Source organism: Pelophylax lessonae, assembly GCF_965119305.1.
Source record: "Pelophylax lessonae genome assembly, chromosome: 12".
In the NCBI taxonomy this organism is placed as follows: domain Eukaryota; kingdom Metazoa; phylum Chordata; class Amphibia; order Anura; family Ranidae; genus Pelophylax; species Pelophylax lessonae.
Window position 1 is genome coordinate 26,542,366 of NC_138779.1, and position 25,385 is coordinate 26,567,750.

Here is a 25,385-nt window from a genome sequence, read left to right on the forward strand (position 1 = left end):
ATCTGATCGGATAGCAGTGGGTGTTATCGGACATGTCACCGCTGACATCCGCTCCCCCATAGGGGTGAATAGAGCGCCTGATCAGGTCCGCCTGAAAAACTGACAGGCGGACCTAAACGGAAAGCCCGTGTGAAAAGGGGCCTTTGTGTGTGTTTATTAAAAGTCAGCAATACTTTTACTTGCTAAATCCTAAAAATAGAGGGGTATGTTTCAGATATGATTAAAATGCCATGGTACTTCTGACAGTCTCTGTTGCTATTTACATAAATGTCTAGCTTGGCGGGCATTGACAGTTGGTGTTGAAGGCATTTTAGATGTGATGAGGAGAGTGGGAAAACAGGTATTGGGACAGGTTTTTTTAACCTGTTTGACCAATGTCCTCAGTCTAATCAGTTGGCCAGCAGACGCGCCGGTGCTACTGTATGTTTGTCCCTACAGACGAAAGACCCTTGCATAAACCTCATGTTTTTGGCAAGGTTGAGGAACTGTCAGATCATGTCCTTGGGCTTCATTCAGAAGAGATCTTTATGTAACCTTTCACAGTGTTACAGAAGATTCTAGGCAAGGCGGGGCAACTTACATCAGTTCTTTGTAATGCAAGCCTACAGGTCATCTTTCAGTTTCGAGATGGAAACAAAAGGCTGATATACGTAGTTAACAGCTGTTATTTCAGCCTGTTGTTTAAGGTGTATACATTCAGCTGTTATCTGTCACATCTCACATGCTTAGTTCATTAAAGAACGTTATAATACTTCATTGTTGTGGATATGTTTATAAAATGCAAACAGTTTGGTCTTCCTTTGTTTGTTTGGGCCCTTTTAAAGAGACCCAGTTGTGAGGGCATTCATTACAACAAAAATCTTCCAGTAAGGATATATGTGCATTTAAAGGATAAATTCACCTTTCATAACATGTTACATGTCACACCCATATTTAGGGTGTAACGTGTTACATATGCAGCAGACCTTGCACACCCCCTGATCCCCTGTTTTGACAGCGAAGGGGGATCTTCTCTCCCCCCCCCCCCCCCCCCGCGCTCGTTGTCACAATTTAAAAAATACTTCGCTGTGCAGAGCTCTGCCTGCCTGGCCAAGTCATTCATTCACAGAGTTCTCCAAATGTGAAAACTACAAGTACCAAAAGCCATGCTGCTGTTGGCTTGTAGTTCTCAATGAACTACCAGAGCGTTGAGCGCTCTGGGTAGTTCATTGATGCTTCCTGTCAGTGTTTAACCACCTGCCCATATGAGTTATAAGCAGACAGCGTACACGGTCTGCAAGAGCCCTGCATAGCACCCACGGTCTGCTGAGCAGATCACAGGTGCAATGCTTTGCAGGCTCATTGTAAAAAAAATATTAAATGCACATTATTTTTTTACCTGCAAACAGATGGGCATTTATTTATTTTTTTACAAAGGAAAACTTATTCTTTAACTACTTCCGGACTGCCTGCCGCAAATATACTGCCGCAAACTTGCTGCTGGAGAGCCGCCAATGTGCCAGAATCAGCAGTTCCGCTGGAATCCCCCTGATCATTTGGCAGAATGACAGAACAGTGGTCTGCCTATGTAAACAAGGCAGACCACCGTTCTGTCACAGAGGAAGAGCGAGATCTTGTGTTTCAGCTAAGCTGAAACACAAGATTTCTTTTTTCCTCTAGTGAATCCACTCTCCCTACAGTTAGAAAGCACTCCCTAGGAGCACACTTAACTGCTTGATCGTCCCTGGTGTTAACCCCTTCCCTGCCAGTGTCATTTATACAGTAACAGTGCATTTTTTTTTTATTTTTTTTTTAGCACTCATCACTGTATTGGTGTCACTGGTCCCCAAAAAGTGTCATGGGGTGTCAGATTTGTCCGTCGAAATATCCCAGTCCCGCTAAAAATCGCTGATCGCCACCATTACAAGTTCAAACAATAAGAAAAAAATAAAGCCCATAAATCTATCCCATAGTTTGTAGATGCTATAACTGTTGCGCAAACCAATCAATTTACACTTATTAGGATTCTTTTTTTTTTACCATAAATATGTAGCAGAATACACATTTTCCTAAAATGATGAAAACATTTGATTTGTTAAATTTTTTTATTGTATGTGTTTACTAGCAGAATGTAAAATATATATATATATATATATATATATATATATATATATATATATATATATATATTCAAAATTGTGGTTCTTTTTTTGTTTATAGCGCAAAAAATAAAAATCGCAGAGGTGATCAAATACCACCAAAAGAAAGCTCTATTTGTGGGAAAAAAATGATATCAAGATTATTTGGGTACAGCATCGCACGACCACACAATTGTCAGTTAAAGTAACGCAGTGCCGAATTGCAAAAAAAATGGCCTGGTCATTAAGGGGGTAAAACCTTCCAGAGCTGAAGTGGGTAAAGTAAAACTATGGACTACAAATTGAAGAAAAAGAATGATGTGCTGAAGCACTTACAGTTTTCTTAGTTTCCCTGCAAAGTCCCACAAATACCTGTTGATCCTGCCAGTGAAGCCCACCTCATGCAGCTTCCTCTGATGGTGTGGCAACAATGCTGTACTGCCCCTGAATTCAGAGCAGAGTGGCCACTTTCATGTTGCGGGGGCGTGACTTTATCAATGCTGATTCACAAGCCTCTTGCTTGTGAATCAGCACTTGGCCACACCTTGTCCTGCCCACTGCTTTTAGTCCTTGTCCTTTGCTGATTGACAGCGCAGTGTAGTCAGGACACTCTGAGGTGACATGGAGTGCTGTGCCGTGCAGGTGCCGCTCAGTGGCAATCATGTCATGCCCTAGCACTGTCCAGTTAAAACAAAAGGTACCAGTATGAACTGGTCACATTTTAGCAACAGAGGCTTACCCAACACTGGGTTGGTCAGAGGCCTGTGGACTTAGACAGTACATGGCAGTGCAGTGATATGATGCCAAAAAAGTTTAAAATTCTCAACATATTTCCCTGCAATTCTCTCATTATTAAGTAGACCTTTATAACACCAAGTTCCCACCAACAGTACCATCATAAAACGTGTGTGTATTTGTGTGTGCATGCGAGAGTGCAGACATAGTACAGAGACTGCAGGCCTACTACAGGAGAGGGTCAGAGACTGCAGACGTAGTACAACAAAGGGTCAGAGGCTGCTGGCGTAGTACAGGAGAGGCTCAGAGACTACAGGTGTACTAAAAGAGAAGGTCAGAGACTGCAGGTGTAGTACAGGAGAAGGTCAGCTGCTTTGGGCCCCACAATCATGACTGGGCCTGAGGCAGCTGTCGCTTTTCCTTCCATGTTAAAGACGGCCTTGGTCCATATATGTTTACAACTACATTGGGGAACAAAAGAGAGATATTGGAGAAAATGAGGGGATGCCTGGGATGCTAGAGATGGACTAGTCTCAGCAGTGCCATAAAACAAAAATTCTGTCTGGAAGAGAAAGATAAGGAACAGGGAGAGAATATAGAGACAGTGTCTCTTTTGACACTTTTATGGGGACCAGTGACATTATTACAGTGATCAGTGTTGACCGTGCAATTCATGACAGCGGGACAGTTTTCCTATATAGTGTGGACACTGATATCTGTGAATATACTGCAAAGAAAAGTGTTGACCGTGCAATTGATGACAGGGGGACAGTTTTCCAGAGCAGTGTGGCAAGTTATGTCTGTACATGTGCTGTAAAGAAAAATGTTGGCCGTGCAATGTCTGACAGTGGGATAGTTTTTGAAAGCAGCAAGGGAGATCAGTTGGCTTGGCGAGATGGAAGTGCAACTGAGTGCCAGGTACAGACAGTAATGGTGGATGCGTGCGGATTGAGGAGCACGATCTGCTGTTCATTGATCTTCGTGCTGGGTGAGCAGAGTTGAAGCAGCAGTGGAGAGGTTACTGTACTGCACGGGAAAGCGTGCGCTTAAGAGATCTACCTAGCAGGAGGAGTCACCGCCGGAGAGTCAGCTAATATGGAGTTGTGGGCGGAGTCGCCGCCCATGAACGGCCAATCCAGAATGAGGAAGGAAGCCAATATATTACTTCCGCTTTCGGGTGTAGCTGAGAGGGAGACACGTGTGTGGAGGAACAAGATGGCGGGTGCTGGAGTGAGCCAGAACGCAGGGGCTATCCCACGTGTTGGTGGAGATCTTTCAGAGCGGACTGGGATGCCGATGTCAACCCTGTAGGATACAGGAGTGCAACTTGTGCCCACTGGGAGGCTGGCATTGTGTACCGGAGTTTGCGTGGAACATCTGGGCCTGGTATGTAATCAGTGTCAGAATGTTACCATGCAGATACAAGTGTGGAGCCAGTGCGGGCACTGTGGCAATTTGTTGCTGTGAGCAGAAAAAAGTGGTTGCCACCCAGGAGACTGAATGTGATGTGGGAGACTGGAGTCACTCGTATTCTGTCAGCTTCTGAGTCGGGGATCCCTGTGGGCAGAGGAAGAGGAGTGCTAAGGGTGCTGCTGGGGCCTGGACCAGTGACTCCTGTCTGCATTATAGTATGCCAAGTGAGGGAAACCCATACCACAGAAGCAATGTGCATGCAGATAGTGAGGGCTGAGGAGCGGCCACCCGATGCACTAGGAATCACAGCAGCAACACCTGTACCACCATAAAAGTGGCAGAGGGGAGTTGATGGCCTTCGGTGGGGAAGACTGTGAGTGTGAGCAGTGAGGAAGAAGCTGGAGCCATTGATGTGGGGTCACCCAGCTTTATACACCATTATGGATGCCTGGAGGAGGGGATTGACGAGTGGGCTTCTGAGGAAGAGACTGAGCGGGATTATGGGACTGAAGGAAAGTCTAGTCCAACTAGTTCCAGTTCACTCAGTGAAGAAACTAAGGAGTCTCTTTTCCATATGAAGTGTGCAAAGAACTTAGGGTTCTTTGAGGCATATGCCACAAGAGTCCCAGATCTGTCCCCGTCCCACACCTACACCATAGCTCGGGACCAGAATACTGCTTATACCCATCTAATAAAGCCAGAGGAGACCCGATACACCCCACCTGGGAGAGTTGATCAGAAGAAACTTCCCAGGTTCTCTAGGTTTCAACGGCTGATACAGCGGAAGGTGGCTTTGGAATATGGATATGATTATGCCTACGCTCCCAGAGACGTGATGATGGAGGTAGAGGCCAAGAGAGAGGCTTGGTGTGACAAGGCTGTGTGAGACTTTCTTTATATCCCGAAACCCTACCAGTCAAAGCCTGAAGTGTGGAAGACCTTCCAGTCTGTTAAAGCAAATTGAAATTTGGCTGTCTACATAGACCACGTAGAGGTCCGTCACCCAAACGGATGTGGCCAGGCTTGGTCTGTCCGTATCAAGGACTCAGAGGGAAAAACTGTCCGGGTTCCTCACCCTGATTATTGCTGCTGAGGATGCAGGAGTTCACCTAAGCAAGAGTTGTCATGTTAAGGCTGGTTAGCCTGAGGATTCTTTAAAGAAGAAGAGGGGCATGAGAGCCCAAAGTTCAAGTTTGTTGCTAGGGCCAAAGCCCTATTCCCAATACCCCTTCCCCTTCTATCCTTGCAATAGGGAAAGGGGAGTCAGTGGAACTGCTACCACTGGATAGTATCACCAGTAGAGGGCCAACCCTCTAACTTTGACAGAGACTATTTGTTCAAAAGACTTCAGTAGTTGTGCAGTTCTATTCCTCAGCTGCTAACAGAAGTTGCTCTTGTCGAACATTCCTTGGAGATCCTTTGGGCCATCGGGCCAGGATCATTCACTACCTTAGAGTTAAAGGGACACTCTACAAAGAAATTTGGGCCATCAGGCCACGGAGGAATGTTTGGAAGAAGAGGATCCTTTCACAAAGATACTTTTCTAAAAGGACACTTTGCGAAGATCCTGTTGGGCCAGTGGGCCAGTTGGAGGAACTTTGTGCAAGTTGCTACCTCGGGAGAACAGGTAGTGGCTTGAAATTTCTTTGGAGAAGGGGATGCCAGGCTGTAAAGGGCCCCTTGAAGAGACCTATAACCCTCACAGCTTAGGTAAGCTTGCTCAGGCTCCAGCAAGATAGCTTGTCCTAAAAAGGAAGACATGTCACAGGAGGAGAGAACACTGTGGGCACCAGTTGGGTGGACTCCGCATGTCTTCACTCTGAACTGTGAGACTGACCGGATGGGAGGAGAGACAGTGCCCTAGTGCTGAAGAAGGGTCTGTGCCTGTCATCTAGTTATTAAGGACAGTATGTGAAGTTAGATAGATAGCTTGGTAAGGTTCCATTGTTACTTGACCCAGGAGTAACAGTTGAACGCCGAGTCAAGTGACTTCTACGTGAATGTGTAGATGGAGATTGCACGGTGAGAAGGTCACCTCTGAGGAGAGGGCAGTCTCACTGGTTCAGATCGTCATGACTGTAATATGTCTAATCTGCATTTTCCTTCGCAGGCTTGCACTGGATTTCCGGGTCTGGCTTGGCCCTTCACCGCTTATACAGTGTAAATATTGTAGCTAGTTAGTCAGACAGGGTCGACGTGTAAGAAAACAAACACAGACGTCTGAATTGCTGCTATGTGCAAAACAATTATGCTTTTTTCAGCATTAGCGCATTAGTTCTGTTGATCTTTGGCAATCTTTTTACTTACAGCTGTGGATGTTAAATCCTGTCAATTGTAATTGTCATCAGAATTGCAGCATTAATAGGTTGTGCACTTACCACAAGATAAAGAAGCAATAAAACTTGACTTGTTATAGATTTTTCCATTACCATTTAACAGTTTATAAGAAGGATACATCAGTAAAATCTCTTTCCAATTAGACATTCGTAAAAAGAAAATGAGAAGAACTAAATATACGTAATTGCTTATTTACAGTCTATATTGATCATACCTGTGGCAGTTTTATAAGCTTTCCATAAGCTTTTGATTGAAAATGAAAAAGAATTGCATGGAATAGAGAACCAATCTCATCCCTATCGTTTTTAATAATTTCCCAGTTACAAACAATCAAAATTATGGTGAAACCTAATTGAAAATCAATTTAGTTTGCCATTGTGGGGTTTCTGTCAGTTTTCAATATACATCTTTTGGTGCATCTATAGTATAGTAAAGGCGTACACACGATAAGAGGATCAGAAGAAAAATTTGGTACGACAAACAATCGGCCCATTATCTGATCGTTAGTATTGTGCTTTTGTCAGCCAATTCCGACTTTTAGGACAACAAAACCTGAAAGTGCAGGCTAGAAAATGTTTTCGTAAGTGAACACAATGTCCGATTTTTGTTTAATTAGTTCTGTTTTCGCCACTAAAAAAAATTGTGAGAGCAAGACTACACATGCTCGGAAACTAAAGAATACGTTACAAAACAATTCAACACATTACACCACTACCGAAGTTATATTCTGTTATACGAGAATTTTCGTAAGTTCAGTAACCTCTTCATTTTCGATATGAGACTAGCATGCAAAAAAAAAAAAGAAAACAAATGATTATTTGCCTGATAATCTCATCATGTGTACAAGGCTTAAAAAATAGGTGAAGTTCTGAGTGGCAAAAAAGTGAACTGTTTCGTTCGTTGTAATGATTTTTTTTAAATTGAAAGCTGGTGAAGAATTTTTAGAATTGTCCCACGATTGGCCGACTAGGAATAGATGCACTTATAATTTTCTACACTGCTAGACATTTGTTTTTGTGATTGAAATTATTTTGAGAATTAAATTTTCTTTGGTACATTCCGTGATCTTCACTGTCTGATCCTGCCCAGCGTCACACTGCTTACTCTTATACAACAGTTAGGACCAGACCCTGAGCTTGCAGCTCATGAGCTCCATGGTTCCTATTTATTGTTGTGGGTGGATCTGCAATCTTTTTTTTAAAAAGTCTTCAGGCACATCTGGTAATGTCACTGTTCATTACTCTTTACAGTGTTTCTACCTGAACTGAGTTTTAAGGTGTGAACGCTGCTCAATTCTGGAGTACTGTGAGCCCAGGTTACATGATAATGTCTGCTATGGGGTGGGTCCATGAAAGCCTGGGCTCAGAGCAAGTGAGTTGAATGACATTGGCCATCATTCAACCCTTAAGACTGGTAGCATCTAGTGGTGGAGAAGAAGTGCAGATGGAAGATAGATGCAGATGGAAGGGGAGTATTGCAGCAAAACATTTTTTTTTTCTTAAAAGCGGAGTTCTTTATTTTTTATTGTGAAATATGTATGAAAGGAGGTGGTAACGGCGCTACCTTAAAGTGAATAAGTGCTTATTGTGTGTGCCAACCTAAAACAAAGTGCCAATAAAAAATGTGTCATGAAAAACCGTTTAATTTAAAATAAAGTGCACTGGTGATTTGTGGTGTGACCAAGTTAGCTGGTTAATAAACTGGGCCCATAAGGTGCAACTCAGTAAAGTGCAAGTGCTGTGCTGCATGTACTTAATGAGTAAGAAATAATGGGTTCCCAATGTGCATTTATTTTGTGATGACAGTTGATAATAACAGAAAATAAGTTAAATTCATAAATAAATTAGTGATTTAAAATACATAAAACAGTGAACATAAATTCATCCGTGCTGTGCGTGGAGTTTGTATTACCACTTAAGTGAAAAGTGTCAAATTGAATGAGAGAAAGTAATAAATAAAAAATGGGGTTGCAATTCTGTTGTACATCCACTAGATGTCGCTCCTAAGTATACGACCTGTACTTGAGGAAAAAGATGGTCGGTTTCTTCCGGGGTTCTCCAGTGAGCCAAACCAGGCTTTTAGTACCTCAAGTTAGAAGAAAAAAACCCCATGATGCAATGCGTATCTGTAGCGTGGAAGAGAGAGCATAAAACTCACGTTTGAGGCTGCCTAGGATCAGCGGTGATGGCCGGGAAGCTTCCGCGTTCCACGGCCCAGGCTCCGAAACCGGAAGTGACGTATTGACGTTGCGACTCCGCCCTACGCGTTTCGTCATGTGACGTCTGCTGGAGCGGCTCTTTATTTTTTATTACTAACTGGAGTTCTGCTTTATGTGAAGATTTCATTTATACGTTTAATGCAGTGCATACACCAGTGCTTACCTTATCTAGATAGTGCTCATCTCAAGTGTTAAATCCTCTGCAACTTTTAGACAATTAAATGGAAACACGACAAAGCTAAACATTGTATTTTATTTATTTTTTATTAAATTATACTTAGAAATTATTTCATACTTTATAGGCATTTCATCAAACTCTGAATAACCAATTCATTCTATGAGAGAAGAATGAGGCCTACAACAAAGCAAAATCTTCTGTAGATAAAACTAAAGTGCAATAACATAAAAACAAGAAATAAACTTTGGCAAAAACAGAAAAATAACACTTTTATTTTGAAATGGTACAAAAATACAACAGGAAACCCATAATGATAACAGCCCAACTACACACCTATTAAAAACTGTGAATTTCACTGCAGGATAATGGAGGATTGTACAGTGGAACCCCAGCGTAAAAAGACTGGATTGACTGTAACTCCATTTCACGATTATTTGAAAACAGAAAAATATTCACTGAAAATCAGTTTGCAGCACCTAACTTTAGTGTAACAATGAAATTTTCCCATCACATTTTTTTTGTTTCCCTTTTAAAATAGATTCCCTTTTACTTGTATGGTAGAAAACCTCAATGATGCATTTGCAGCCTATCAGAGGAATATGGTGGTTGCCATTGCTGATTTGTTGTCTGGCAGTCATTGTAACCACCTCACTTTGAAACTTTGAGTTACTAAACTTAAAGTGATATTACAGTATAACAGAACATACATGCAATTGCTGTTTTTTTTTTTTTATTTCTTTAATTTTTCTCGTTTGAGTTTGTAGGCAAAGGCTGTAGGCAGCGGAATCCAGAGGGAATTTACCATGTTAGTAAACTAGCTAGTCTGCCCAGGTAATGCTAGTTCTGCTGTTCCTGCTTTTTCTGGGCTCTGCCTTTCTCCCTGTGCTGTTAAAAAAGGAGGGAGGGCTCTGCTCACAGAGGGAGTCTGCATGGGAAGAAGACAGAGAAAAGCAATAAAGATGTAATCGCCAGATGCTTTACAGAGAGGGCTCTGCTCCAGCTCCAACCACATGGGAATAGAAGCAAGAGGCTCAAAGAAGAGGATGTTACCCCTTAACAGCCAGCAGCCACCCAGGAGCTCCCTGAGCTCTGCTTCCACAGCATGGACCTGTACCAAGTAATGGACTCTCACCTTTGCAAGGTTTCCCTGGGCAGTCACATTCTAGAGTAGCTAGTTAGGGATGAATGCATTGAACCCTGTTAAATAACCTGCTGCAGAACTTTCAGTAAAATTTGTTAACTGTTTCCCGAGCCTGGTCTGAAGTCACAAAAGGGGTGCATGAGTGTCCTATGGTGGATACACTACACTACTTTGGGTCAGTAAAGCACAAAAGGGTGCTACAAGGGGTTAACTCAGCAAGGCAAGGAAGAGTAAAGCCGTTGCTAAGGGTAACCAAGCACAACTTTAAGACCCAAAGCAACTAGTCATTAGGTGTGGTACCTGGTAATGTGACACGTCCTCAGGTAGCAAGGAGGTCAATGTTCTGGCTCCCTCCCTAATGGTCAGTATCCCATAGAAACCAGATCTGAATCTGTGTTATGGAGATCCATGGCCTGATCACGAGGTAAGTGAAGTGGAAGAGTTAATAAGTGCTTGCATGAAGTCCACGTTATGCACACGATCCAACCCCATGCTGTTACTGGGAGTGGGGTAACAGAGGTACGCTGCACTGGTGGAGTGGGGGCACAGGCTCAGCACTTCCCTCCCAATGCAAACATACAAGTTACAGTGTGTAGTGACATGGAATAAGTCAGTTTTCAGAAGAACTCTGTACTTTAATTGGTGCACACAGTGAAGGCTCATCTCTAAGTTGGGGAACTGCCTTAAAGGAGATGTACAACCAAAGCTTGTTTGGCTGTACATCTCCTATGAATCACAGGAGTGCAGTTTCACTCCTGTGACCGCTCTCTGCTGACGTCACAGAAGAAGGTCCAGGCACCGCGTCATCATGACCACGGAGTCAGAATCTGACAGGTGCCTGGACCGACACCCAGCTCAGCCTCTCAGCGAGCCGCTGAGAGCCTAAGCCAGCTTCTCCCCGCCCCTCCACAGCTCTGCTGAGGAAGCTGTCAGAACCGAGCGATCGGCGGTGTCACTAATTCAGAAAGTACTGAAGCCAAAGACTTACTACCATTTTCAGCAATGGCAGCCTCCACATTTCTTTCATGACAGATTTACTTCAAATAGTACAAAATGTGTAATTTCTCACCTCAAGCATATATAGTAAAACAGCGACCATGAAACGGTAATTTTTCAAAGCTTCCTGTAGGTGAAATACATTAATGCGTAAACAGCAAAGTGGCTCATGATAACTATCAGCATTCATCTTTTACTTATCTATGTTGAGTAAAAAGTTACTATCCAAAAAGTATTGCCTATTGGTACCATCAGATGTTTGTTAAAGAAAATCTGATTGGTCAACAGTCCGCTGGCATCTTTATGCATAATGAACCTCGTCCCATCAAGCTGAACTAAATTTTTTTTTCTTGCTATTATCACCATTATTGTTCTTGTATGTTGTCCCTAGAGAATGACATAATTTTTGCAAAACTAGCGCACTAGGTTGGATTTTAAGGTATATTTAAAATTTTGCCCATTCTGAAACGGGCAAGGTTGGGGATATTACAATGTTCAGGAGTGTTTTATATATAGACGTGTTAAGAAATATAAACAATATCTACATTTGTGTAGTATAGCAGAAAATTATAGTTTTCTAGTTGCAGGAGAAGAGTGCAGAGGGTATTACAATAGGCAGTATGTGCAGGGGAGGAGTTCAGAGGGTATGACAGTGGGCTGTATGTGCAGGAGAGGAGTGCAGAGGGTATGATAGAGGGGCAGTATCTGCTGGAAAGAAGTGCAGAGGGTATGACAGTGAGAAGTATTTGCTGGAGAGGAGTGTTTAAAAGTTTTACAGCGATCAGTATGTGCAATAGAGGAGTGCAGAGGGTATGACAGCAGGCAGTTTCCGGTACAGTGGAGTGTTGGAGAGTAGTACAGTGGGCATTATGTGTAGGAGAAAAGTGTGAAGGGCATAATAGCGGGCAATATCTGCTGGAGATAAGTGCGGAGGGCATAATAGCGGGCAGTATCTGCTGGCAGAGTTTGGCAGTGGGTAGTATGTACAGGAGAGGAGTGCAGAGGGTATGACCGCAGGTAGTATCTGCAGGAGAAGAGTATAACAGTTAGCAGTATGTGCAGGAGAGGAGTGCCGAGGGCATAATAGCGGGCAGTATCTGCTGGCAGAGTTTGGCAGTGGGTAGTATGTGCAGGAGAGGAGTGCAGAGGGTATGAAAGCAGGTAGTATCTTCAGGAGAAGAGTATGAAGAACGTGACAATGACAGTATGTGCAGGAGAGGAGTGCTACAGGGTCTGAGGATGGAGAGGATTTTGCAGGGTATGACAGTGGGCAGTATATGCAGGAGAGAAGTGCCGAGGGCATAATAGCGGGAGGTATCTGCTGGCAGAGTTTGGCAGTGGGTAGTATGTGCAGGAGAGGAGTGCAGAGGGTATGAAAGCAGGTAGTATCTTCAGGAGAAGAGTATGAAGAACGTGACAATGACAGTATGTGCAGGAGAGGAGTGCTACAGGGTCTGAGGATGGAGAGGATTTTGGAGGGTATGACAGTGGGCAGTATGTGCAGAAGAGAAGTGCGGAGGGCATAATAGTGGGCAGTATCTGCTGGCAGAGTTTGGCAGTGGGTAGTATGTGCAGGAGAGGAGTGCAGAGGGTATGACAGCAGGTAGTATCTGCAGGAGAAGAGTATGAAGAGTATGACAGTTGACAGTATGTGCAAGAGAGGAGTGCCAGAGGGTCTGAGTGTGGAGAGGATTTTGGAAAGTATGATAGTGGGCAGTATGAGCAGAAGAGGAGTGCCAGAGGGTCTGAGTGTGGAGAGGATTTTGGAAAGTATGATAGTGGGCAGTATGAGCAGAAGAGGAGTGCCAGAGGGTCCTAGAGTGGAGAGGATTTTGGAAAGTATGATAGTGGGCAGTATGAGCAGGAGAGGAGTGTCAGAGGGTCTGAGAGTGGAGAGGATTTTGGAGGGTATGACAGTGGGCAGTATGTGCAGGAGAGGAGTGCCAGAGGGTCTGAGAATGAAGAGGAATTTGGAGGGTATGACAGTGGGCAGTATGTGCAGGAGAAGAGTAAAAAGAGTATGGAGGGTATAACTGCAGGCAGTATCTGTTAGAGAGAAGTTTGTAGGGTATGACAGTGGGCAGTATCTGATGGAGAGGAGAGTTAAATAGTTTGGCAGTAGGCAGTATGTACAGGAGAGGAATGCAGAGGGTATGACAGCAGGTATTATCTGCAGCAGAACAATATAACAGTTGGCAGCATGTGCTGGAGAGAAGTACTAGGGGTTCTGAGATTGGAGAGGATTTTAGAGGCTATGACAGTGGGCAGTATGTGCAGGAGAAGAGTAGAAAAAGTATGGAGAGTATAACAGCAGCCAGCATCTGCTGGAGAGACGTTTGTAGGGTATGACAGTGTGCAGTATCTGCTGGAGATGAGTGTTAGAGAGCTTGACAGCGGGCAGTATGTACAGGAGTGCAGAGGGTATGAAAGCAGTTAGTACCTGCGGGTCAGGAGTGTTTGGAGAGTTTAAAAGTGGCCATTATGTGTAGGGGAGGAGTGCCAGAGGGTGTGAGAGTAGAGAGAATTTTGGAGGGTATGACAGTGGGCAGTATGTGCAGAAGAAGAGTAGGAAGAGTATTGTAGAGGGCCTTATGTGCAGGAGAGGAATGCGGATGTTGGATCTGAAAGGAGGCACATGTGTTTTCCTGGTGGCATAATTATCCAGCAGTGAAAGATCAAAAATGTCTTGCTCTTCGAGCAGCTGGTCAGGGAAGATCACTAATATATATAATATAATATCTGGACTTTACAGTTTGCACTGAGAGCTCACAGGAAACATTAGCAGCAGGTCAGCTTTTAATATACAGTATGTAGAAAGGATAGGATAGGATGACCACATATGATAACAAGAATCAGTAATCCCAAGTCCCTGAGCCCTTTACTTCTGGTAAACAAAATGGCAGTTAACACACACAGGAGTTGATTTACTAATATTGGAGGGTGCAAAATCTGGTGCAGCTCTTCATAGAAACCAATCAGCTTCCAGGTTTTTATTTGTCAAAGCTTAATTGAACAAGCTGAAGTTAGAAACTGATTGGCTACCATGCACAGTGGCACCAGATTTTGCACTCTCCAGTTTTAGTAAATCATCCCCACAGTGTAAACTCCCACTAAATTAGAGTGGTTTATATAAAGTATATTATCAATGCAGTTGTTTTGATTTATACTGTGAAAGAACAGGATCAGATAATTATTTGCCATCAAATCCACAAAAAGTACTTGGTAATATAAATTCTGCTTTAAGAGCCGGTTCACATAGGCACGACCCGACTTGCCGGGGCGACCTGTGAATTTGCGGTGCGCAGCTCGCACCGCGACCTCGGAGCGGCATGCACGGACTTCATATCATTGAAGTCAATGCAGGTCGCTGCAGGTTGCTCCAGGTCACCCCAAAGTAGCTCAGGACCCTTTTCTAAGTCGGAGCGACTTGTGTCGCTCCTATTAGAAGGGGTCCTGAGCTAATCAATGGCAGGCGACTTGTCAGGCGACCAGGTCGCCTAACAAGTCGCCCCAGTGTGAACCGGCTCTAAAAGCTCTAAAAAACTCACTTCTTTTTATTTTTGACTATCTTTTCATTTCCTCTCTCAGGAAATCATTAGACAGGATTTGCTAGGGCAGCTATTTTTTTTTTTTGGGGTGTTGCGGGGTTGTTTTGAAACAGTCACTTATCTGAAAAATGAATGATATTCTTAAATGCATCAAAGACCAAAAAAGCCAACTGTTATAATAGACCCAAGGACCACAACGGCCCCCTGTATACTTTTTAATGGATTTTGAATGCTTAAAAAGGAGCCTGTATATTCTAGTTTGACTTCAAACTTTTCTATTTGATACCCTTTATGCCTGTTTTTGCTTTTTGTGTACAAGTGTTTTTTTTTAACCACCTGCCGACCACTCATAGTAAATATACTGTGAGCGGGCGGCAGGTACATGCGCGGTCACTAACATATACAGCACCGGGCCTTCTTCCAGGTTCGGGGCACACATGTGGGGAAGGGAATAGTCTAACCAGTAAGATGACCTTGTATTTTGATGCAAGGTCTGCTTTAAAAATAAGCTTAAAGTGGTTTTAAACCCAAAAGCAAAAATATATTATATTGCAGCTTACCAATTCTTAGATGTGGTGGCAGCACTAGTTTTTTTTTTTTTTTTTAAGGCTTTCTTTCTTCTATTTTTACCTGGTGATCTGGCCAGTAAGTCTAATGTTTTTCAAAAGAACAAGCTGTCCTGCAGATCTATCAGTTACAGGGATGAGACAAACCATTTAACACTGATGTAACTGCACTGTGAATAACTATGTATCACTTCATTTATCCAGCCCTTATGGCGCTGCAAAGTTTGACGGGGGATGGGTTTAGGGAGTGGGGAGGGGGTTAGAGTGGTTTGTTTTTTTTAGGTAGTGGGTCTCTGTTTTTAGAACACCTATCACTTGTTGTCTTGTTGTAAGGCCCCACGTGGCCCAACTTAAAGGGGTTGTAAAGTCAGAAGGTTTGTTATCTTAATGCATTCTATCTCATCCTTTTGCAGATGTATAATGCAGCGTTACAGAATGGGGCACTGCCCAGCTCCATGACTGCAGCCATTATTGTTCTCATACCCAAACCTGATAAGAACCCACTGCTTGCTGACTCATACAGGCCCATATCCTTGCTTACGGCGAACATGAAACTGTTGGCCAAGGTTCTGGCATCTCGCCTGTCCAAGGTCATTCATAAGATTGTGCATAGAGACCAATCGGATTTTATCCCTACATGTTCCACCTCCCTGAAATTACGGCGCCTCTTTTTGAACATGCCAGTTCCCTTGGACAATCCGGGTAACAGAGCTATATTCTCCCTCGATGCCGCTAAGGCTTTCGTTAGTTTCGAATGGCCCTACCTGTGGACGGTGCTGCACCGTTTTGGGGTGGGAGACACCTTTATAGCTTGGGTCAAATTATTGTATGCCAATCCCACGGCGCGGTTGCGAATTAATGGGGGGCTGTCTGAACCCTTCACTCTACACAGGGGCACTAGGCAGGGGTGTCCTCTTTCGCCCCTGCTGTTTGCCCTGGCCTTGGAGCCCTTGGCGACTCGTATCCGGGCCTCCCCTGGTATTGTGGGCTTCAGAGGGGGTCCCCATAATGATGTAGTATCGCTCTAAGCGGACGACACACTGCTTTATTTGGGTTATACGCAGGGATCGTTGAGTGAAGTAATCTTAATGCATTCTATGCATTAAGATAAAAAGCCTTCTGTGTGAAGCAGCCCCCCTAATACTTACCTGCGCCCCCTCTCTATCCAGGAATGTCCATGATTGACCTAGCCGTCTGGGACTCTCTCCCCCGATTGGCTGAGGCATAGCAGTGACACCATTGGCTCCCACTGCTGTTGATCAAACTCAGTTAGCCAATCAGGAAAGAGAGGGGGGGGGCGGGTTTTATTTTAATAGAAAAAAAGCGAGGCCCTACTATCACTTTAAGGCAACCTCTTGCTGTATTTTCGCCACTTTTTGATGTTTTGTCAAAATGAATAATATTCAATAAAAAATAAAAAATAAAAATTGTCAGGGGTTCTTGCAATGATCAGTTTTTTTTGTATTTGTTTAAAACCTTTATTCCACAAAGAAAAAAACTGTTTGCTGTAACTGATTATAAAGTGTGAGCTGGAGTTTGGCTTCAATTTGTTACTGTATGCAAATCTGCTATTACATCTAACACTCCCCTCCCCCAGACTGGCAATGTTGCTATCCAAATTTGCCCCTTGTGCTAGTTCATCCAAAATGGAGGCGCTCTAATACAGGCGGTGTGTTACTGGCCAGATCACCAGGTAAAAACAGAAAGAAAAAAGCCTAAAAAAGAAAACTAATGCAGCCACCACATGTAATAATCAGTTTTTGTTTTGGGTTGATTACTGCTTTAAACCTTTTTTTTATTGTTTTTATTTTTTTTCTTCTTAACCATAGGCTAGCTGTAAATAATTAGTCCATTGGGGGATGTTTCCCTGTCTCCAAAGTTACTCAGGAAGTACACTTCCTTTTTTCAAGCCAGTTTTGGGCAACCATATGTGTGAATTTGGTCAGTCTAATTTACATAATTTTGTTATGTTTTTATTTTGTTTCTGCACAAAGGCGGGCCCTACTTTACTCTTATTATTATTGCACAGTAAATGTACTTTACTGCTTACTCTCTGTAAGGCTTACTGTGTTTATCATTTTCATTCTTTGAACTCAACTCTGTGTTCCTCTAAATATATTTTATAATCTTGATGAGGTTAGCACTGCGCTCTACACCAGTACACTGAATGAAGGATGCTGTGGTGACACCTTGCATTATTCACAGTATGTCCTCAGCCTTCCGGGTTGTGCAAGGCAGGACTTTGTTCAACCTGGAAAACTAGGACATCTTGTGATGAAAAAGAGGTACTGCCGGGAACAGATACCGAAGGTAAGTTTTGCAGCCTGTACTGGCTGAGGGACTCTTGTGGGAAATCAAATTTAGCTTGGAGTTGGGCTTTAAGCATTCCTTGATGCACAAATGACTACAAGAGGGATCATTTACAGATCTGTAAATGAAATGCAGTGATCAATATATGAAACAGCAAGCAAGCAAAAATTGTGAAAATCTTGTCAAAACTATTTTTAGTTTAATAATAACTGAACATGTGTATTTACTATAAATTTATTATAATTTCCTTTTGAAAATACAGTAAGAGTCCATTCACACTATTCAGCCTGACAAGTCGCGGTCCCTCGCGGTCCATTGACTGCTACAGGACCGGTTCTAATAGGAGCGACACAAGTCGATTCGACTTAGAAAAAGGGTCCTGTACTACTTCGGGGCGACATCGGAGCGACTTGCATAGACATTCATTATATGAAGTCCGTGGAAGTCGCACCAAAGTGGCGGTGCACGGATATTCACAAGTCGCCCCCGAAGTAGTACAGAGTCGTGCCGCGGTAGTGTGAATGCGGGCTTAAACCTTGCATTGTGAGTAACTTGGTCTGCGAATGTTTTGCAAGACAAGCCAAATTTTTAAAAATATTTTACTTGATAAACGAGTGATGTCTTGCAATACGAGTAGAAGCCTGCGCTCGCATCGGATACGATTTAAAGTAGTGTGATTTAAAGCCCAACTTCAACCACTACTTCAGCACTCGTTCTGTGAGATTTGTAACCATTTGATAAGACTTCAGTGCTACTTCAGTCAGAGGGGCTGTCCATGTCACAGGGAGGAACAGTGATGTTATGAACAAAAGTTTAACTAGCAAAGGGTTAATATTCAATTTTCTTCAGGCTCAAGTAAGAGAGGAGCCTCTAAGTGTAGCAATATGGTTACATTGAAAGTGTTACTAAACCCAGAACCTGTAGTAACTATATCTGCTCTCCCACAGTACACAGAACATGGAAATGCAATGTTTTTGTAAACAGAAACTGCTAAATACCTTTTCTCATCAGCAGTATATAACAGTCTTGTGACTTGTATCAGTTCCTAGTAAAGCTTGTAGGATGGGTTTTCATTATCCCCTGATCCTCTGTCTGGATATGTCTAGACAGTGCTGATTGGCCCTGTGCTGATCTCATGCACTCTACCAAGAAAAAAAAAAAGAACTCTCTAGCAATACACACCAAACTGAGCATGTGCAGCCCGTCCCCTGGCTCTGTAAATATCAGGTTCTTTTTTTGGAAGAAGAGGAGGTTTCAAGGGACAGGATAAAAAACCTTTATACACAATGCAAATGATTACCCATTAGATTCTACAGTGAGTAGAACAAGCATGCTTTACTTCATATACACACTGACTTTACTGTTGTGGGTTTAGTAACACTTTAATGAAGGTACAACATTTAGCAACTCATAAGGTTGATAAATAAAACAGGCACATCTAAGTATTCAGGCATCCGGGGTAAAGCTGTCCACATAAAGCTGACCATTCTCTGCACCACCGGCTCTCATCGTTGTCAGTCTGCAATCGTGGCCGGGAAGACTACCCTGCAGTAGAGCAATCTGAAAGCGAAGCTAGAAAGGCCCGTGGAGCGCAGCGTGGAAGGGATGATGTAGATGGCGGTGCGGAAGACAGCTTATGTGGGACAGCTTTATCCCATAAGCCTGTATACTTAGATGTGCCTGTTTTATTAATCAACCATGTGAGTTGCTAAATGTTGTACCTTCATTAAATGTAGCCATATTGCTACACTTAGAGGCCCTCTCTTCTCTTTTATACTCCGTAGCTTCTGCTGGACTCTGCTTTATGCATTCCCTTTGCACATTTTTTTTTTATGATTGTGGAAGGAATCATCTAAGTTTGCATTATTTCTTATGAGGAAATTGGCTTTGATATACGAGTGCTTTGAATTACAAGCTCTTTTCCGGAAGGAATTATGCTCGCAATCCAAGGTTTTACTGTACCTATGATGTTTCATGCACTATCCCATCAGTACACAAATTAGTTATTATAGTGAAGCAGTGAAATTGGACCTATGTAAGAATAAATAGCGCAGACTTCTTAAAAATGTGTTTGCCCCCGTATTTTGGTTTACATACTCTGACCCTTTAGTTTTGTATCAGCGAATCAAAGGTCACATGAGGTTATACCAACCTTAGAAACTGGGGACTAATGTGTGGAAAAACAGCTGACAGGGACACAACTGTAAGACTTAAGGTGATCTAAGTGTAAAGCTAAATAAAATGTCAAATATAAATATGTTATAAACAACCTTTTCAGACTGAATATTTAGATGTTTGCACAGGCTCAGTATTGAATGATTACCTTTAAGACTTGGAAGCTCTGGTAATGAGATCTCTGTGCTGGAGTCCCTGAGTTATGTAAAAAGTTGTTAGGTGATTTATTTTGCCAGCATGCAGCAGTATGTGAAAATGTGAAATACCAGTTGTTGCTGGGCTTCCATTTTAATAAAGAAGACAGGCAAGAAAGTTGTGCAATGTGTAAATATCTCTTTGCACATAAATGCCATTCCTATAATACTATATACTCACTGGGGTGACCTTTGATAGGCTTTTTAGATGCAATCATCATAATTTTGCAGAGAACTCATAACACATCTTAACTGTTGGATAGAGAGTGGAAGGGGTTAAAACCTCAAGTTTGTATTGCTGTCTTCAGTGGGTAAACCTCTCATACTTCCTGTCCGAGAAATACAACAGGAAGTGAGCTGAAAGCCCTTCAAAATGAAGGGAAATCCCACCTTTCACAGCTGTCACAGGACCAGATCAGCAAGGAAAGGGAGAACCGCTCAGGTGAGAAAACAATCCCGACAATCAGAGCAGGGTGCAGCTTGGATCCGCAGTCCAGATAGCTGTATTGTGTAGAGAGAAAAGCAGCCGCACTCCCACTTGAAGGTACGAAGTTACGACTAAGCGGACGTGAATCCGTGAAACGCGTCAACTACTATGCTTTTATCCCCTGTCTCTGACTGTATTATGGACTGTACTGTGGATTGATTTTATTTCTTGGATTCTAATAAACAGATTTTATACTTCGTACCTTCAAGTGGGAGTGCGGCTGCTTTTCTCTCTACACAACACAGCTGTCACAGGAACAGGGGCCCCCATTGGGAGATCTTCCCTTATCACCTACTTTGCTGACAACTGTTATTTCTTTTGTCTTTAGGGTAGCGAATGAGAGAGGGATCAATCAGTTGCAGAAAAGTATTCTCTTTGCATTTTTAAGCTGAATTCTAGGCAGATATAAAACATATATAATTGCAACTCTGTAATAAATAATACGTCAATAAATGTCGTTTTTAAGTACCTGAATTTAACTTCTTGCAGTCCCTGTACAGCAGGGCTGGAGTGTGAGAGGAAGAAACAGCACAAGAGGCCAATTCATTTATGTGCTGACAAGAAGAGAAAGTGGAGGGATTAGCTCATCACTGTGCTGCTTCTCCTTTCACTGTCCAGTCACAGACTGGCGGGAGGCAGTGGGTTGAATAATGCTGGCCATCAGATTGAGGGCATCTGTGGGTAGAAAAAAGTACTACAAGGGAAAACTCTAGATTGAAGCTGAATATTGCTTAAAAAGCTGGTTTTGTTATTGTATCCTTTGCTGGGCTACTTGTATTTTGAATATATTTCGCTGGAGTTCTGCTTTAAAAAATTTCAGAGCAAGACAAAATCTGCTGTAATAAGAAAATGCAGATCATGTAAGTTGATATACTTGTGAAAGAATTTGTTAGTTCAGATTAAAGACGTTTATAAAAGTTGTTACAATTTTCTGTAACCCACAGATTGCAATCTGATCCAAACTGTATTTTTTTTTTTTTTTGCAATGCATTCATCTCTATACATAATTCATACTACATACTGGAATTCACAATAGCTATTCAAGTCACAAAACCAATATCATACTAGAGCAGTAACTTGGTGTTTATCAGCATGAATATATAAAGGCTTCATAGATGACTCCATATAAAAAGGTAATCACACTAGTTTCCAAATAGAAAAGTTAAGACATAGGACTGCTCCTATGATGTAGCAATTCGCATAGGTTTCATAGATTTCTTTTTTTTTGCAAGCTATGGCTTATATGTGGGCTGCTCCTATGTGTAAGAGCAGGTAACAGCCAGAAATACACTTTGTATGTAAACATACCTGTTAGCAACTGTCTTGGTTGTTATTTTTCCTCCAAAAGCAATTGGAAAAAAAATTCTGACAGTGGTTCCATAAGGGAATACTCAGGAGTAAATACCCTTTTAACCAACGTGAGCCCTTACTTGTATACAAAATATTTTACCTTTTTCATTATTGCAAAATAATAGCTATTGTCTGAGGTTTTTATTCATTACACCTTGGCTTGGCATGTTGTGGTTTTTTTTTTTCTTTTAAGGCTGTTCATTTTAAGGGACCTGATTATGAATTCTGTACACTTAAAATTAAGCTTACACGTTATCAATGATGTCACTGTAGGCATGATCTCAGCTTGAGACGTTCCCTTACTGGCAAATCTGATAATTATTAGGGCAGCACTCATAAAGTGCAACAACAAGAAACAGAAGGCGCACAAGCCTAGCGCAATACCTTTGTATTTGATTTATTGATATAAGAAGTATATAGAGGTATACTCACAAACCGCAACATCAGACAGACACATAACAGTTCACAATGTACTCCGAACAGTCTCATCCACTAGGCAAGTCCCAAAACAAGCCCGGGGCTCTGAGAAAGAGGGGATTTTCCCTCGATACGCAACATCTGTTTGGAAATCTTCCTACGTTTTGGGACTTGCCCAGTGGATGAGACTGTTAGTAGTACATTGTGGACTGTTATGTGTCTATTTGATGCTTGCGGGGATCTGTTGTTGTTGGGGGTATTTTGTTGCAGGGGTTCTATTGCTGATGGGGGGTTCTATTGTTGCCAGGAGGATCTATTGTTACTGAAGGGATATTTTGCATATGGAGGGAATATATTTTATTGCTTTTTTTGTTATTATTAACAAAGTCCATACAAATTACTTAACACCACAAAGTGATACTTGGTTCTGTATTCTCTGAAAGGGGAGGAACTGGGAGGTGGGTGGGGGAGGGGGAACCAAGGGACCGTGCACAGGGTTGGGTCGGGGTAGGGAGGAGTACCTGCACCCATTCTTTGAGAAAAAAAGAATCTACATCTATATACTTTTTATAGTAATAAAGTAATCACAAAGGTAATGCGCTAGGCACATGTGCCCTCTGTTTCTTGTTTTTGCAGTTACTCCTTTGGGTTTCCCCGGCCCGGTGTTAGGGGGCAGCAAAGCCAGCTGAAAGATCTGACTTGGCAAAAACTGTATTTTGCCTGCTTGCCAACTCACTCTTTCACAGCAGAAATGCCCATTTTGTGCCGCTATTCGGAATGAGCTTTTCTAAGGAACTGGTAACATCTGTGACAGTGTGCCTGTGCATGAGAATGCAACCTGTTCATTACTAGGAACCAGATATGACACTGTGGGCTTTATTCTTACAAGTATAGACCTTTCCATTGTGTGTAGGTGGCAGATGCACATTAGTCTATGTCGTTAGTGGCCATTAGACAACAATAAAATGAAAATTTTGACAAGTTGCTGGTTCCCTTTTTTTTTTTAAGCAAATTTCTTGAAGTCCTTCTTTGCAGACTAATCTGCTGCTAGAGGTTTTGGCTGCACAAGACACTGAAATGCACAAAATCAAAACAGTTTGAATAAAAAAAATCATTCTCATAGAACAAATGCTGATCATCAAACATTTTTTGTACCTTTGTCATAAAGAAGTTTCCCTTTCAGAAACAATTCACATTGCTACATAGTTCATTGAAGTTAGTTACTGTACCTTCCTTGTGTTGTTCACAACACAAATCATAATAAGTTGTACCGCTTTTGTTCACATTCCCTTGCAGCTTTCATGAAAGGTTTTAAGTATTTTTTGTACCTGTTTGACAAGAATAAATTGTTTTGATCTTCCCCAGGTCTGTTTCCTTTTAATGCTTTGTAACTCCATATCTGTTTTCTGAAAAAGGTGCAAATTCTCTACTGGTGATACAGTAAATCAAATAAAACAAAGACGTGGTTTAAAAGATGTACATGAAACCCAGGCATCCTTTTTTAGTCTTTATCCTTATAGATGGCCCACTGTTCTTATTCCTGTGTCATCAGACACATACATTCTTTTTAAGACTTCATGTCTCATTTTATCTCTGCTGGGCTTTTCCCGCTATATCTGCTCCAGGCAGTGATGTCTTAATTCTCCGCGAGGAGTTTCCTGTGTTGAAAGAGTTCGTTGGCTGCGAGAGGCACTGTTGGTTGTGGAACGGGTGGATGAAGAACCTGAGCGTGAGCTTCTGGAGCCTGAAGAGCTTGATCCAGGTTTCATTAGCCGAGCTTTAGGAGCTTCAGCATCCTCCCTGAAAAAGAAGTTCACAAAACATTTGTGCACCTGTACCTGTTATTGTGCTTAAAGTATAACTAAAGGCAAAACTTTTTTTTTTGTAGTTTGGAGTGGAAGTAGATTAGAACATATGTCAGTTTTTTTTTTTGCTGTCTGTTTAACATTATCATTGAAAGTGAAAGTCCCCAGAAAAATAATAGAGGGAAAATCTTCTAATAGGGACACTTGTTCTGGTGACCTGGGGGTCCCCAATGAATTCCCTTAGCTTGCAGGGATTTCCTCTCACTTCCTGTTTGGCTATGGGATAGGAAGTGAAGGGAAATCTCCTAAATTGGACACAGATGATGAAAAAAAGGGGTTATAACCCTCCCTTGCTTTATCCAAAATTGCCTGTAGTTCTACCTTAACACCTTCCAGCTTCGCCTATAGAAACATGACAGCCGGACGGTGGCTCTCTCGTTCTGACTGGATGTCATATGACGTCCTTTAAAACAAGCTGCTCGTGCACAACCCCGTGAGCATGCAGTGAAGCGAACCGTAGTGCAGTGTGTCTCTCTGACACACCACATCTCTGATCACGGTAACGAGCCCCTCTTGGTGGTCGGAGGGGAGGGGTACTGGGAACTTGGTGGTGGTAGGTCCTGGGAGCACTCTGCATGAGTACTGGCTAGGGAGGGGAGGAGGGCAGGTGGCAGGCACTCATGGCTTTCTGTGTGTTTGCCTTCTTGTTTCTTGCAGAGTAAAACCTCAGACAGGGTCAAGAATTGACACAGTTCCAAGAGAAAGCTTCCCTCATCTAGGGTCACCCTGTGGGAGTCCTGGCCCAAGGTTCTTTGTAAGGAATGCATTGAGGACATAGTGAAGGAACAATACATTATGCAGTGTAGTGACTTAGAAGCGTCAGTGAAGGAGCTTTCTAGCACTGTTCAGTCATTTAAAACACTATTTTCCAGTTTACAATCCCTGCAGCCCCAGGCCAACTCCCTGTCAGCACAGCAGAGTATTGCACCTGCACCACTGGCTGTTCTCTCCTCTGGTGAAAAGGCACTGGGGGGCACTAGAGAGGGAGCTGTGAAGGAGCCAGATAGTGCTGCTTCAGGCTCCTAGGTGGAGTCAGAGGGAGAGGGATTGGTGAGTCAACTAGGCCCTCTTGCTGCAAGCTTTCCCTGGAGGAGGATCTCTTGGGAGCCATTCATACCACCCTGGGAATCCAGGAGGGAATGAAGCTGCTATCACTCCATGACTAGATGTATCAGGGCCTGAGGGAACAGATGAAGAGGGTGTTCCGGGTCAATGAGGTTCTGGTTCATGCTGTCAAGAAAGAGTGTCAAGACCCAGAGAGGAAACCTTTCTTTTCAAGGGCCTTGAAACGTAGGTTTCGCTTCGTGGAGGATGTGGAGTCCTAGATTGGACGCTGCC

General features: G+C 42.7%; 1 protein-coding gene across 1 annotated transcript in view; it reads right to left on the minus strand.

Moving 5' to 3' along the window:
* Positions 1-23,216: 23,216 nt before the first annotated feature.
* CLMP (CXADR like cell adhesion molecule) overlaps positions 23,217-25,385 on the minus strand; it is a 172,528-nt gene continuing 170,359 nt past the window's right edge. Inside the window, exon 7 of the mRNA XM_082273760.1 lies at positions 23,217-23,982. Within this exon, the coding sequence (XP_082129886.1) occupies positions 23,793-23,982 (190 nt within the window). The 3' untranslated portion in view covers positions 23,217-23,792. The remainder of the gene's footprint in view (positions 23,983-25,385) is intronic.